Source organism: Dermacentor silvarum, chromosome 3 (assembly GCF_013339745.2).
Source record: "Dermacentor silvarum isolate Dsil-2018 chromosome 3, BIME_Dsil_1.4, whole genome shotgun sequence".
In the NCBI taxonomy this organism is placed as follows: domain Eukaryota; kingdom Metazoa; phylum Arthropoda; class Arachnida; order Ixodida; family Ixodidae; genus Dermacentor; species Dermacentor silvarum.
In genome coordinates this window covers 85,114,233-85,128,660 of record NC_051156.1, presented here as the reverse complement: position 1 = coordinate 85,128,660, position 14,428 = coordinate 85,114,233, and the positions used below count along the sequence as shown (strand labels likewise).

The 14,428-nt window shown below is 43.4% G+C and overlaps 1 protein-coding gene across 2 annotated transcripts in view; it reads left to right on the top strand.

Annotated features, from left to right (window-relative positions):
• The window catches only part of LOC119445554 (monocarboxylate transporter 9), a 100,270-nt gene extending 87,152 nt beyond the window's left edge, over positions 1 to 13,118 (top strand). For both annotated transcript variants that reach the window (XM_037709821.2, XM_049663399.1), the window contains exons 3-5: positions 64 to 207; positions 8,378 to 9,250; positions 12,687 to 13,118. In XM_037709821.2, the coding sequence (XP_037565749.1) occupies positions 64 to 207; positions 8,378 to 9,250; positions 12,687 to 12,907 (1,238 nt within the window). In that variant the 3' untranslated portion in view covers positions 12,908 to 13,118. The remainder of the gene's footprint in view (positions 1 to 63; positions 208 to 8,377; positions 9,251 to 12,686) is intronic.
• The last annotated feature ends 1,310 nt before the right edge of the window (positions 13,119 to 14,428 follow it).

The following is a 14,428-nucleotide window of genomic DNA, read 5'->3' as shown; positions in this document are numbered from 1 at the left end:
ATTTTTGTTGCAGTGCTACACTGCACGCAAGTGTGAGTGAATCGACACCTTTATTTTCCGCAGGCATGCTAGTAAGTCAGCTGCAGCACAGGATATCCGTCTATCACATCAGTCTCGTGGGAGGCTGCTTGGCTTCTGCGGGCCTCGTGGCGTCTGCATTCGCCCCTAACATTGGCTGGATGACATTTACTTTTGGGATTATGTATGGTATGTTGAATTTCAATATTTAGTGGTGTCATTGTTCAGTATAAGATTGTAATATGGAGCCAGCTGTGTAGGCCATTGGAGTTTCTTATAACATGAAAGCAACCGCAAGTTCTGTAGAAAAGATGGATCAAGTAGTTTTTACCGACTTAACCACAACTAAACCCAGAAATATAAGTCGGAATGTCCATATGCATGCATTTCATACTGAACCTTTGTACTAGGCAAACTAGATAACGATGTCAATGAAAGCCGAAATGCGGATGGGATCGTGTTTTCTGTATGTAATGTGGAGCGTTAAGGTGCTTCTGATTTTAACAGGAGCTGTTCTACATTAGGAAAAGCTTATAATTTACTTGATTGCTTTTGACTATGTAAAGGGCACGATAGGTAATTTCTTGGCCCTAACCGAAGCCAGGAATTGGTTGGTGTCCTTTAAGACTGAGCCTGGTTTGACACGCGTGCTGCATAATCAGAATATGAAATCAGAAATGACTGAGGCCCGCAGATTGGTCGTAGTGAAGGACATACGTAAAACAGCAAACCTTGCAGCAGGAAAACTTCTACTGACGGGCGAACAGCGCAGGGAAAACAAGAGCAAATAATGGTACCAACAACAAGAACGCTAACTTTCAACAACCCTTCTTGACGAAATGGGGCACACTCGTATTTTGCAAATCGAGCGTGTAACCGTAGAAAAAGACAAATAAGCCGTGTCGAATGTCATTGCTTGTTTATAGCAAGAAAGAAGCACGACTGAGATTGATGCAGCATGACGGCACTTTCACATTGAATTGGCGATTTTTCCACTGTGACCTATAGATTGTGGGAAGAAAAAGTTCATTTTAAGAGCTGCGTTAGTGTAGCAATCCTTATGAAAGAGATTTAAGCTGGCGGGGAGCATTTGTAGTGGGAATGAGGTGATAACTGACAGAAATTAACTTCATTGATGAAACACTTGCGCAATCAGAATTCTTGGAGCGTGCGTAACCAGCGCCGCGGTTTTGGTCAGTCTCAAGGGAAGAAGGCGGAAGAATATTCCAATTGTGATATAACTATAGATTTGTACAAAATGAGCTTCAGGTTTTGCGTATATATCTAAGCATCTGATTAGCATTAATAACGATAGGTTCAATACTCATATTTAGAGAGACCTTTTGAGGTATATGTATTCCAAAGTACGCGTACGAAGTCACGGAGGCAAATTATTATTAGTGAAAGCAAGGTCAGTATAACAAATATTAGGATCCGCTACTCTCATAATCTTGCACTTCCGAATATTAAGTTTATTTACCATCCGTCACATTAGTTGAAATTTTCGCTAATGTAGGATTGCACAGCAAAACATTTGTGAAATAATAATTACATCATATTGCACACAACTGTAGGCAACAAGCTTAATGCACGGGTGATTACCTCTGGGTAAATCAAGAGTAATTCAGTGGAGCAGGATTGGGGAATCGCCGGTAACTGTAGTGGATAAGCATCCGTGGATCTCATGAAGGAAGACAATGAGGTAAGCAACCTGACCTTCTGTGACCTACTACAACGGTGCTCTAAGTCGACGACTCCAATTTACCAGAACTTATCTTATAATATAAAAAAGAAATAACAAAGGCCCAAAACCAATGGTTGTGGCACACCTGCAGTGACACGACCCATTAGGGGTGTAATCATAATTAAAATGAACATATTGTAAGTGATTAGTCAAGAAACATGGAATCCACTTTATAACACCAGTATCAATATTTAGTTCGCTGGATTTTAACGCTGTAGAGTTAAGGGCCCCGTGTGTTGGAAAATACGGTGTCCGTATCATAGACGGCGTTGGCGTCCCGTGAGCGAAAAAAATTGATACTGCACAACAGTTCCTCTTCTATCACTAAAGTTGCTCATACCTTGGCTTACATTCCTTACAAAGTTATTGCAAATGACATTCACGTTATTACATTATTTACGAAGCAGATATCGTACTTGAGTGCTAATTTTAAGTTGGATTCTGCGCATGCTGATTCTGTTTTTTTTTTGTAATTTCCTTGTGTAGTAAGTGTCTACTTATGTACGACGACTGAAGCAATAAACCCATATGATTGTTAGTCAGCGCCCGTGTTTGTGCTCTCCCTTCGTCCTTCGTCCTTCTTTCGTCTTCTCGAAGTTATTCCTCTGAATTTAGAGAATGACAGTACAGAAACAAATGTCACGAAACCCAACACCGATATCGCATGCCTTTTATGTTAAATCTTCTCAGTCTGAAATATTAAAAGTGCGAAGCAATAATAGGAAATTGGCCCACGCAAGCGGCGGCATTTTTACCACTAAGCTCGCCTTCGTCCATAGCGTTTGCCGCCTGCGTTTTCCGGTGACCATTACGGTTACATAAGCTGCAGTTGCCGGGAAGCTTGAGAAGCAGTCATGCATGTTTGAATGCAATCGCGTTCCACTCTTGAAGGCGAAGCTTAAGCGTCCTCCAAATTTTATAAGGAGTAAGCAATGTGATACTGTATGAAATGGCTTTTAGCAAAGTCGAGAAATATAGAATCAATTATTAGTTTTTTGTCGACAGCTTCAAAAAAATTCACCGATGTATACAATACTCCCTAATGCGAAATTTGAACGCAGCTGTATGCGTGTTTTCATTTCGCTATATATTGGCCGGCGCGGACAACTGGTCTCGTGCGGCACGTTGCAAACGGAGCAGTGGGAAGCGGCAGCCTCGCTAATCGGGAGAACGCGAGAGGCAGCGTGCGGGTGACGCGTGGGCGCGATTCACAGCAGCCGCCGCAGACAGACCTCCGCTCATGCAGCGCTTTGTCGCCATATATGGTATCGGTGGCGTCATCGGTGAACAAACGACGCGTGCTACTCTGACGTCATTCGTAGCCATCGTCCTCGCAAGGCTAGTCTTTCGCGGCACAACGCTTTTCTTCTCACTCTTGCACAACACCCTCCTCCTCCGCTTTCCGCCTCATGGTTCCGCGGCACCCTCCTTCTCCGCTTTCTCTTCGCACTCTCTACGCTATCGCCGTCTTTCACCCGCGCTCCGCGTTCTCTCTTTCATCATTCGCTGAGCTCGTTTGCTCGGTAACGAGGGACGCCGAGGGATGACACCGACGTTCGCCGCAGGAGCGGGTGCCTCAGAGCTGCGCTCAAAACACGTATTCGTAAAAGAGAGCAACAGAGTCTTCGGAGCAAAATATTACCCACAGAGCAGCCATGCGGACAAGAGGAAAGAAATGAGCTTTATTCAAGGAAGGATAGCAGGTTATAAAAAGTGATATGTTGATAAAGTCGGCAGAATGAAATTGGCCCTTAGCTGAGCGGAGAATGTGTGTTGCCTGATTTGCGAAGTGAAGCCACCTTTCTCACCACCGATTCTCCTTCCAAAGTTGAAGTCTGCAACGACATCGAGAAAATTGCGGCAAGTAATACAGAGGAATGAACTGTCGTGCTTTTCAAAACTTTTTAGTGATATCATCAGCTCCTGAACAGCAATATATTTTCAAATTTTTAGTTAGGCGAGACACCTCGCCAAGTTTATGGATATAGGATCAATCGAAACAGAGCCCGCGTGAGGAATTACAGGGTAAGAGAGCGTGAAGCGTGAAACACTAGAAGCAATAGCATTCCTTAGTCCGTTCTGCAGCATTGCTCAGTAGAAACAGCACCACAGTTGCTAATGCATATAAGTCATGGGAGACTTGCTGTCCTGGACAACATTACAAAGTTTTCGTGGGTTATCTTTCAGTAGGTTCGGCTAAGTGCAATGGAGAAATATGTATTTTGCCTGCGCGACGGAATTTTTACGCTTGAGACGTCAGCAAACTTGTAGGATGACGAGCGCTCCTGTGTCATCCACAATTTTGAGTGTCAATATAACCTATTCTTTTTGTTTATTAAACAACTTGTAATATAACCTATTATTTTTGTTTATTAAACAACTTATAGTGTCATTCAGTAAGAAAGCTTTAGCCAAAGTAATACGTTTTGTGGGAAAGAAACGACCGTACATTAAACAGCTTACAAAAAGAACAGTTTGCTTGACACTCTCGACTGCGACGTTACTGTTTTTATAATCTCTAATATATTAAGGAATATTTCTCGTGACCAACAGAATATTTAACATATCAACGTGTTAAACAATGATCGTTTAGATCAGGGAAATAGTATATGAGTGATGAAACAATGTCTGGACTGATCGTGAGCATCAGTTTTAACACATTAGCAGAATGAGCTGACTAATAAGTAGGATGAAGGGCAAGTTCCTCAAGGCTAAAATATAAACACATGTTGTAGAAAAGTAAGTAGCCATTCTCCTGTCGAAGAAATCGCGGTAAGCGAAGCTTGTCGTGTTTTTCTTCGGTGCTCCTCCGAACGAATTGCACTGACGAGTACCACGTTGTGCTCGAACCACAACCGGTCACACGCACTGCAGCTCGCTACGAAGTTCCGGTTGAGAAACTCGCCTTCAAACTTGGCAGTCGCACCGGGGAAGTTGGCGCTAGCGTTGCCGAGGCGTGCAACCCCGTTGTCAGGTTCCTGGAGGGCTAGACGACGCGGAAGCTTGGTCTCAACAACGCGCTCCCGCAACTCGGGGTCGGCGGCTCTTCGCTGACGTTTGGCCTCAACATCGCGCTCCCTCAACTCGGGGTGCGCGGCACTTCGCTGACGTTTCACCTGGGCTTCGGAAGCCTTCATGCTAGAATCGACACGTCGACGACGAGCCCTTTCCCGAGCGCGTTCATTCTTGATGAGCTTCCATAAAATTTCTTCAAAATTAGATGTCCGTTAGGTAAGAAAATGAATGGCTCATATCCCGTTAAGCAATGGCTCATATTCCCTCGTATTCCCGTAAACGCGGCCTCGGCATTAGGACGACAGAAGAGAAGTGAAATTCTACGCTGGAATAATTAGCGCAACGAAGGCAGTTGTGGAAGCAGGCAACAACGACGACGAACGCGGGAGCAGTGGCACGAGCGCATGCCGAGCACGAGAGCTTGCCGACCACCTGTGCAGCTCTGAGAGCAGCTGGCTTTTGTAGCGTTACATTGCCGGCGGAGGCTAACGTATACAAGCTTCGCTTGAAAAGACAAAGCATTCCAAGTAATTAAATGCGAGGGTAGGTGGATAAAATTCAAAATGGAGAACGGCAACTTGTTTTTCTGTTTTTTTAATGCATTCACGTGGTCGACAGGACCGCCGGCACGAGGAACCAGACGAAACTAGACACGAATGACGTTTCGACTGCACCGCCCCCACAGGAGAGTTGAAAGAAACTAGATACGCAGGCGCTTGGAACGCCGACAAAGAGAGGGGGTGCGAACGTAGACTTGGCCTACGTGGCTCGCACAGCGATAAACATCTTAGAAAACTTTATTAACTGCCTGGGCGTCAGCTGATATTGAAAATGGTGCCTATTGATAACTACTCTACTCAATATGCGTATTTATGTGATGAGACGTATAAGCTTTTGCACTAAATCAAACAATTTTGCATCAAATTCGGAACCTGAATTTTTGTTGACCCAGAACAAAACTTTATGGTACCCTAGCCATAGACAGCTTCGTTGTAAAAGCTTACTTCGAGTATTTACCGAATTCGAGGAGTTTCTCGAATAACTTCGTGTTTCCCTTGAAACATATTTGCCAACAAATACACTTGAGCCTTGAAACTTCTTCCTTTGCAAAAGAAAAGCGCATCCTTATCTTTCGATGACCCAAGTTTGACCGTGATAGGACGAAATTTGTCGGAAATTTGTCTGTATGCCTATGTGCACGTTATGTAGCTTCCACACACAAAGAATTGAAGAACTTGACAAACAACGTCGCCGATTGATTTTTTCACGGTGAGTCTAGGTTTCACAGCCACTGTGTGTTATGCTACAAATTATCCAATTATCCCAACGTAACCAACTTCCAACTTATCAAGGCGAGAATCATGCACCATGCCGGGAGCCGATGTTGCTCTCCTGCCGGGCACACCACGAAAGAGCTTGTTTTTCTCACGAATGCCCGCGATGAGCTGACTCTCGTTCGGTAGGAAAACAGCCTCCGTGAATGGAACACCGTTGTACAGCGTAAGCTGTTCTGTGCTCATTCGAATAACCGTTCCAGTTGGCAATGGCGTCCGCCGCGGCCGCCTCCACCGCTGGTGTCCGGTGTCTGCTGTGCTTGCTTGCATGAAGCGGAAGAATGCCCTATAAACGCGTCCTGGCGGGCGAGGGGAAATGCGATGTGACAAGCGCACCACATAGCGTCGATACGCGCACATTTTGTATTTCAGTTGCATATGATTAAAACCAGGTAGAATATCATGTAGCAGATGCACAAGTAGCAATGCGAGGCAGTTAAACAAGGTTTGAGTATGGAAATAATTTTAATGAGATGTATACAAGAATGCTAGAAAAAAAAAGCCGGTAGATCCCACGCTTTGTGGGAATCGATGTTATGCGAAGCAGTGTGCGGGGAGCCTACCAAGTTAACGAAGCGAGCATGAGAGTACCAAGACGTAGGCAGCTCTTTCATGACCTACATGACACTCATGTCATGTCATGGCCTATCATTCGTGTCCGAACCCATTTCAGTGTTTTTAGTGTTAATATTTTTTCGTTGTCATTTCATTTTTTCTTAGTCATGCTCATGACTGACTTCTACCATCATTCATTAGTCTTTCCTTCACTTAGTACCGACGTAAGAACCGATTTCTGTCGTTCTTAAGTGTTAATCATTATTCGCTGAGTCATTGTCATTTTTGCTGAGTCACGGTCATTACTATCACTTCTACCATCATCCTTTAGCGTTTCCTTCACTTAGTGCCCTCGTCCGAACCCATTCCAGAGGTTTTTAGTATTAATCATTTTTTTCACTGAGTCATTCTCATTTTGTTGAGTTATGCTCTTGACTATGACTTCTACCATCATCGTATAGTGCTTCCTTCACTTAGTACCAAGGTCCGAACCAATTCTAGTTACATACCAAGTTAACGAGACGACCATGAGAGCACCGAGACGTAGGCGGCTATTTCATGTCTACATGACATACATTTCATGATATGTCATGGCCTAACATTTATGTTCGTCATACACTCTTGTCATGCTATGCCAATTTTGGTACATAACAAATAAACGAAACGGCTATGAGAGCACGAAGACATAGGCGGCTGTTCCATGACCTACATGACGCACATCTCATGATATTCATGTCATGACCTATCATTTGTGCTCGTCATACGCTCTTCATACTATGCCAATTTCAGTACCTACCAAGATAACCAAACGACCATGAGAGCACCAAAACGTAGGCGGCTAGATAGATACTGTCAAAGTGGCAAATGTTCGTTTAAGAAATGCTTCGCCTTTAAAATTAGTTTAGCTTGCACTAGTGGGGCAAGGCTAAAGAAACAGCGTAGCTGATCGGTACATCGGTGGTCCTGGCCTTACGAGTTATGCTTTTCCGGAATTTATTGATTATTGATCGATTATCGATTAGCTACTGATTGGCTATCGATTGGCTATCACAAGGTATCGGCCACGAATTTGGCCTAAGCTAAGCACTACCAAGTCATCCCCAGCATTTTCATGAATTTATTGATTATTGATCGATTATTGATTACCTACTGATTGGCTATAGATTGGCTATCGCAAGGAATTGGCCACGTATTTTATCTAGGCTAAGCATTACCAAGTCATCTCCACCATTTTCCGGAATTTTTTTATTATTGACCGCCTCTCTATAAAGCATAGCGTGTGTTGACTGTAATACCTACCATCTTTACCACGCTGATTTAATTTGCTAGTTTTTACTGGCTGTTTAGTTTAGGCCTTATTATTTCACTTATACATATGACTGTTGTGGGATATGCTAAAATGTTCCTGTGGCGACTCGACCTATAACTTAATGAATTTTGCACAAGGGCGTCTCACATTCATTTTTACTGAAATCGACTGTCTTTACTTTCGCAGCAAATAAAGCCACTGCAGACTAGGTACTTCGGGTACACCTTTATGAGCGGTACCATGAGGAAGGCAAGAAAAAGGCAGCGTCACTGCGTCAGTCTTGGGCATTGTCAATCAATAACAGTCCTTTTAATAATGATTAAGAAGCCAGTTCTTCTGCGTATTTAGAGCAATGTGATAGGCAGTAGAAGCATAATTTTATTCTTATTGTGCGTGTCCCAGGCACTGGCATAGGAACCGCTCTCCTCGGGCTGTGCCTATACCTGCTGCTGTACTTCGACGAGTACAGAGGAACAGCGACAGCCATTATGTGGATCTTCAGAGCCACGTCTGGAATGGCTGGCATGCCACTCTTGTGGCATCTCACAGGAAGCTACGGTATTCAAGGCTGCCTTCTCGTGATGGGAGGCTTGGTGATGCACTGCGTGCCAATCATCATGCTAATCCAGTCACCACGCCCCTGCAGCCGGTTCTTCCAAAAGACGGTCTACAAAAGTGCAGTTTACGCAAAAGACAACAAAAACGTTGAAAACCTGGATGAAAAGGTGACTATAGCTAACTCGTTGACGGATCACGAGTGGAATCAAACTGATGTTTGTGAGGAGAAAGCAACAACTAGCAGGCTGCGAATTGCTTTGACAAGTTTTACGTTGATGCCCTTTTACGTGCTCGTCATCCAGTCTGTTATTTCGGAATACGTGTTTGTGTCCTTCACTGTGACCATTGTCGCGCATGCCGTAGACAAAGGACTAGAACTTCATCAGGGCAACGAGGTCGTCGTCTACAGTGCTGTGGGACTCCTGGTTGGTCGGATCATCGTGCCTTTCGCGACAGATAAAATACGCTTTAGCCGATGCCCCACGACGGCGTTCTGCTACTTAGTCGCCGCGGTCTGCATGCTCTTACTGGCACGGGTAAAGTCATTTGCCGGCATGATCCTCCTGACTATTGTGATGGGAGTGGCGCAGGGCTACATACTATGCATCAAGACTGTGCTCATAGCGGATTACGTGGGGGTGTCGGGAGTCAGTTTCTGCTGCGGCGTGGGAGGCCTGGTGACCATTCCCGTGTGGCTTTGTGGACCTGCCATTATCGGTGAGTGCAAAGCACTATCTTTGAACATAAACTATCTTTCACATCCATACAAGGTACAAATGACAGGGGCACAAGACAAAAGCCACAAATCCGGCTTGATTAATTTTGTGTCCCCCACTGTTTTTTAGCAGCACGTAACAAGACGTGGATAAGTACAACACGCGAAGATGTATACAAGTAGATAGCATATAACCTACCAAGACAATATGCATAGACAACTGTGTGTTGAGAGAATGTGTAAGTTCAAAGTTATTTATGCACAGCAGAATACGCCAACATGAATGCAGAAACACTTGTTGCATACAAGTTACATTGAAACACCTGCATACAAAACATAAATCCCTTCTTGCCTAAAGGGAATAGACACAGAAATTCATCAATAAATACGTCCGTGTACAATGGCATATTACTTGCCCGCTCAATGCTTCGCAATATTTCACGGACGGCAAGTTATACGTGCGCAAGAAACAGAGTGCACTAGAAGGGAATATGACGCAAAGTCAAAGAAATTCTCTGTGCCGCTCATTGGTGCGGTAAATATTGGACGAAGTCACGACAATTAAAAATAAATAAAGGGAGTCTTCAAAGCGGCATGAATGTTCCAAACGATCGCGTTTGCAGGCAATATGTACTTTCAAGAAAGAAAAAAAAAGAGGACAAAAAGGTTCATGATTATATAAAAAAAAATTGTTGGGTATTTCTTTTTTAACAGACACCTGCAACGTGAGTAGACTACCAAGAATGAACACTGTTCGCTACAACGGCCACGTTAATTCCTTCCTATATATTCACTTCTCAGAAGCTCTCCCGCAACAACGAACCAGTGAATGATAGCAGCACGCCATTTATGTCTTGCGGGTTGTTTTAATAGGTTAGCGTTTGGGGTGTCAAGAGCTGAAAAAAAGTGTATATGTCTAAAGTGTGGGCAGCCGTTTGGGTGGTAGAGGTAGATAGGGGATCGGAGAGCTTAGAAGAGCGTATATAATCATCGTTGTTTATTAAACCTTAAATACTCCATTGGAGTATAACATAAGGGTTGGGTGGGGGAGCTAAAACATCAATAAACATCAGGGTTACAATTATTCAGAGAGAAATAAAAAATAAAACAACTTAACATACATATTTGAAATCTGTGAGGCGAAACCTCAAGCAAAAACTGAAATTTACTCAAAGCTGTACATGAAGATATCACAATGCGCATATCTATGACAATTTATCCTTAGCAATTGCAAAATTTTAAGCAAATTTGCAATATTCTTAAAGTGCACTCCTCTAACAATAAAGCTAGTTAACATAAGGTACAGTGACTGCGCAGCGTTGGTTGATGAAGGGTTCCAACAACAACACAGAGTGTGCTCAAATTTAGTAAGATCACATCTAGGATAGCGCGTTTCACTGTTCAACACCAGTAGCTAAAAGTGATTTCTTGAAGTCGTTGGTGCTAGAGTGAAAACGTTGAATACTCAGGCTGTTAAACAGACGACGAGAAGTATGGTTTCGCTGTAGTAAAAATGCGTTTATGAAGTGCGGGAGGTTGTATACATATAGTATCATTTATGCAGAAGAGAAAGCTGGGAATGGCTTTCGACGAAGTGGTAAATTATGGATATGGAGGGACGATTCATTGCAGCCTATGTTTGTTTGCCCCTCATAACTGTACGTTATAAAGCGTACCTGCTTCTAGCGAGTTAATAAGATAAATCTGGGGAGGATCCTAAATAGAGGAAGCCTATGCAATTTCGCCCGAAATAAAGTTTCATGGGTGAGCTGGTGCAGGGACACAGAAGAAAGAGAAATTGAGATTTTAAGAGGCCAGTCGATTTGGAGCAGTCATTTACAAGCTTCTAAATGTGTTTTGACCACGTGAGTTGATTAGACATCGTGATGCTCAGATAACGGTGAGAGTCAACTAGCGTGAAAACAGCAGAATTATGGTAGCACGGCCATAATTGCTACACCAGCAGCATAATTCTGCTCATGGCGCATAATAATTCGGCGCATGTGGGACGCACGTGGACTTCCATTTGGAAATGTTAAGGGTCAATAACCACTGGGAGCACCAATTTGCAATTTTTTGTAAGTCTTCCTCATGTATTAATTAGTGCATGAGGAACCCGATAGAAGACACAGTAGTCGGCGAATAAACGTACGTATTTGCGAAGGAAATGCTAATAGGAAGTTCAGTAATGAAGATTAAAAGATCATCAGCCCTTCCACTACCGGAAAATTGGGGTAAGCGAAGCTTGTCGTGCGTGCACCTTGTCATCATCATCATCATCATCGTCGTCATCATCATCATCATAGATATTAAGTGAACAAACTTATTTTAGTCGGCAATGTGATGAACTAGAATGGTGGTGACCATGGAAAATACTCAAACGGACGACAGGCATCACTTGATTATATGATTCAATATACAGGCTGTCTCAACTATCATGCGACAAGATTTAAAAATATGCAAATGCCACGTAGGTGTACAGAAACAAGATAATATTGCTTGCCGTCGCTTTGAGATACTGATGTTATTTTTTTGCATTCTGCCTAATTACGTAGTCTTAAGTAATCAACTTCAGAAATATCTTAATTTGATCAAAATGAAGTGTCAATGAGAAAATTGTACAGCAACATGAAAAACTCCCGACACAGCTTTATGTTGCTCAACACGTGCAACATAAAAGCGTTTTCCGAGCGTAAAAGAAGCCTGAGAATACACGTAAAATTGCCGCGCGACCTGCCGCTAGAGGCACCTTATATGTATTCGCGGGCTTCTTTCTCGCTCGGAAAAACACTGTTATGTAGAACATATTGAGCAACAGAAAGCTGTATCGGAAGTTTTTCATGTTGCTCTACAACTTTCTCATTGACACTTTGACAATTAGGACAGTACATCGAGTTAGATAATTAGGTACAATTAACTAATTAAATCGCTGTGATGAAAAAAGTACTGGCGGCTACTCCACTGCACTGGAAACAATACGCAATAGGTTTGCTTCGCGTAACGGCGTTCCTTTTTTTTTTAAATCGTGCTGCGTGATAGCTGAGACACCCTGTATATATATAGCTGCGCATTGTTTAGGAGCTCACTCGACACAAGTCTTGCTCTCTGCGAGGAGCGGAGTGCGACTGACGGTGGTTCTAAGTAGACCGCCATCAATTCCACTATGTATATATACATAGTGGAAATGAAGGTGAGCTCCTTAACAAGACGTTTCAATGTGGCTAACGCCGTTTAAATCTTGAATTTGGAACCTCAAAGAGGTGCGACGTACTGATAACGCATTTCCGTCGCTTTTACCGCTAAATTAACAGTGAATGCCTTATTTTACACGTTGTCGGTCTCTGTTAGATCGAACTAGCCGCTCTACAAAGAAATCGTATATTATAAAATGCAGCCATAAGATGACCTCTCTAATGTTGTCTTACCATGACTTTGCAGGATTCTTCCGTGACACGAAGGGGTCGTACGATCTACTGTACGTGACGTTTGCCGCACTCTGCTTCCTTGTCGCAATGCTACTGGCGTACTTGAGCTGCAGAGACGTTGCCCATCGAAAGAGTCGGAGGAAGGAATGCGTTCGCGATGACGGATCGTCTGAAATGCGACCGATGAACAAAGACATGATTACGTCCAAGCTGGAGGAGTGCATCGACTGCTAATGTAGGAAGTTTCCCGTGAACAAACTGACAGCCTCGATGTTTAAAGAAGTGGGAAGACGAGAATGAGAGCTACAGGGCGCTGAAATAAAATGCCCCACCCGTGCACATCTATAAAACATGAAAGGAAAAGGTTCATTCATGGGGTTTCTTGTCCCGAAACCGCACTGAGGCAATGAGAGAGGCTGGAGAGCAGGGACTGCAGTTTTATTTCGAACATTGTGATTCTAAGTCTTTCACGTAAATGGATCATTTTGGACGAAAAAACTAAGTGCATATTGTTCGCAGTCGAGTTGAGAAGCCACCTAAATTTTTGTTGATAGAATCAATTGGGTAAATAATATATATATAACTACTAACTCATTTATTATTGTCCTAATTGAGATGGGATCAGAAGAAGTTGTATACATCTATAAGAAACACCCAACAGAGATTTTTTCGAACACATAGATCTAGCGTGTATAATTTACGGAGCTGAAATAAGGAGCCCTCAAAATATAAAACATAGGACTTGTTTTTCCTTTACCCGCACCAGAAAGCAGCGCCCTCACACTGGATAATTGGGTACCAAAGGTAATGTTTCTTTGAAACAATGTAACTCTGCACACACTCTTTCCACGATGCGCCAAGAGATATCGGTGCTCTCTCCGTACCAACACCAAGGCGATGCATTGCCTCGCGATGGGTGCAAGAAATTGGTAACGGCCAACTCAATATTAGTTATTCCGTTTGAGGGAGCTACTTTGTGTTGCTGGCGGATGCGTAATCACCCGGTGTTTTTCATATTTAGTGGGCATTCTCATCCCGCTGGAAAAGTAAGCACGCTAGTTGTAACTTTCTGCGAACACCCTAATGTTTCTTAGAGATATCTCCATCTTCTCAATTCACGTTTCTTGAATAAGGCAGTGACTCGTTATTTATGTATACTTGCCTAACGGAACGTCCTCAAAAGAAATTACTGGTGGCTTTTCAGCTCCACTGTGAACAATACACACTTTGATACCCTCATGCGAAGTAATCCACCTTTGCTTGGTTCACGTCAGTTTTGAAACCACGCGTGTGCTGAGACACGCTCTGAACACGGTATGCTTAGGCCAAGTGACATTAGTTAGGTGATTTCAAAATTATCTAGAGCTGCGAAATTGCTGGCAGAGCGCAATGAACAAAAGAAAAAATTCGTGAGGCATTCAACTCTGTAAGGTGGATGCCCAGCGAAGCTGTTTAGCGCACCACAGAAAGGTGACACAGAATTTTGAACAAGGGTACGAACATATTTATTGTCCGGATCCGTGGTCATCGTGACGATAAGTGCGCACACACACTCGCGTTCACCTCTGTTACTAAATCTGTCCGTCATGTATGACGGACATACCCCCTTATGCCAAGGCTCATACCCCCGTAATGTGGCCTCCCCATTACGACGACAGATAGGTAGATAGACATTTATTGGTGAAAAGAGAAATGGCGCTTGGGGAGTAGATGGTCGGAGTCCTCTAGTCCCCGGCCCCGCTGGTTTAGCCACCC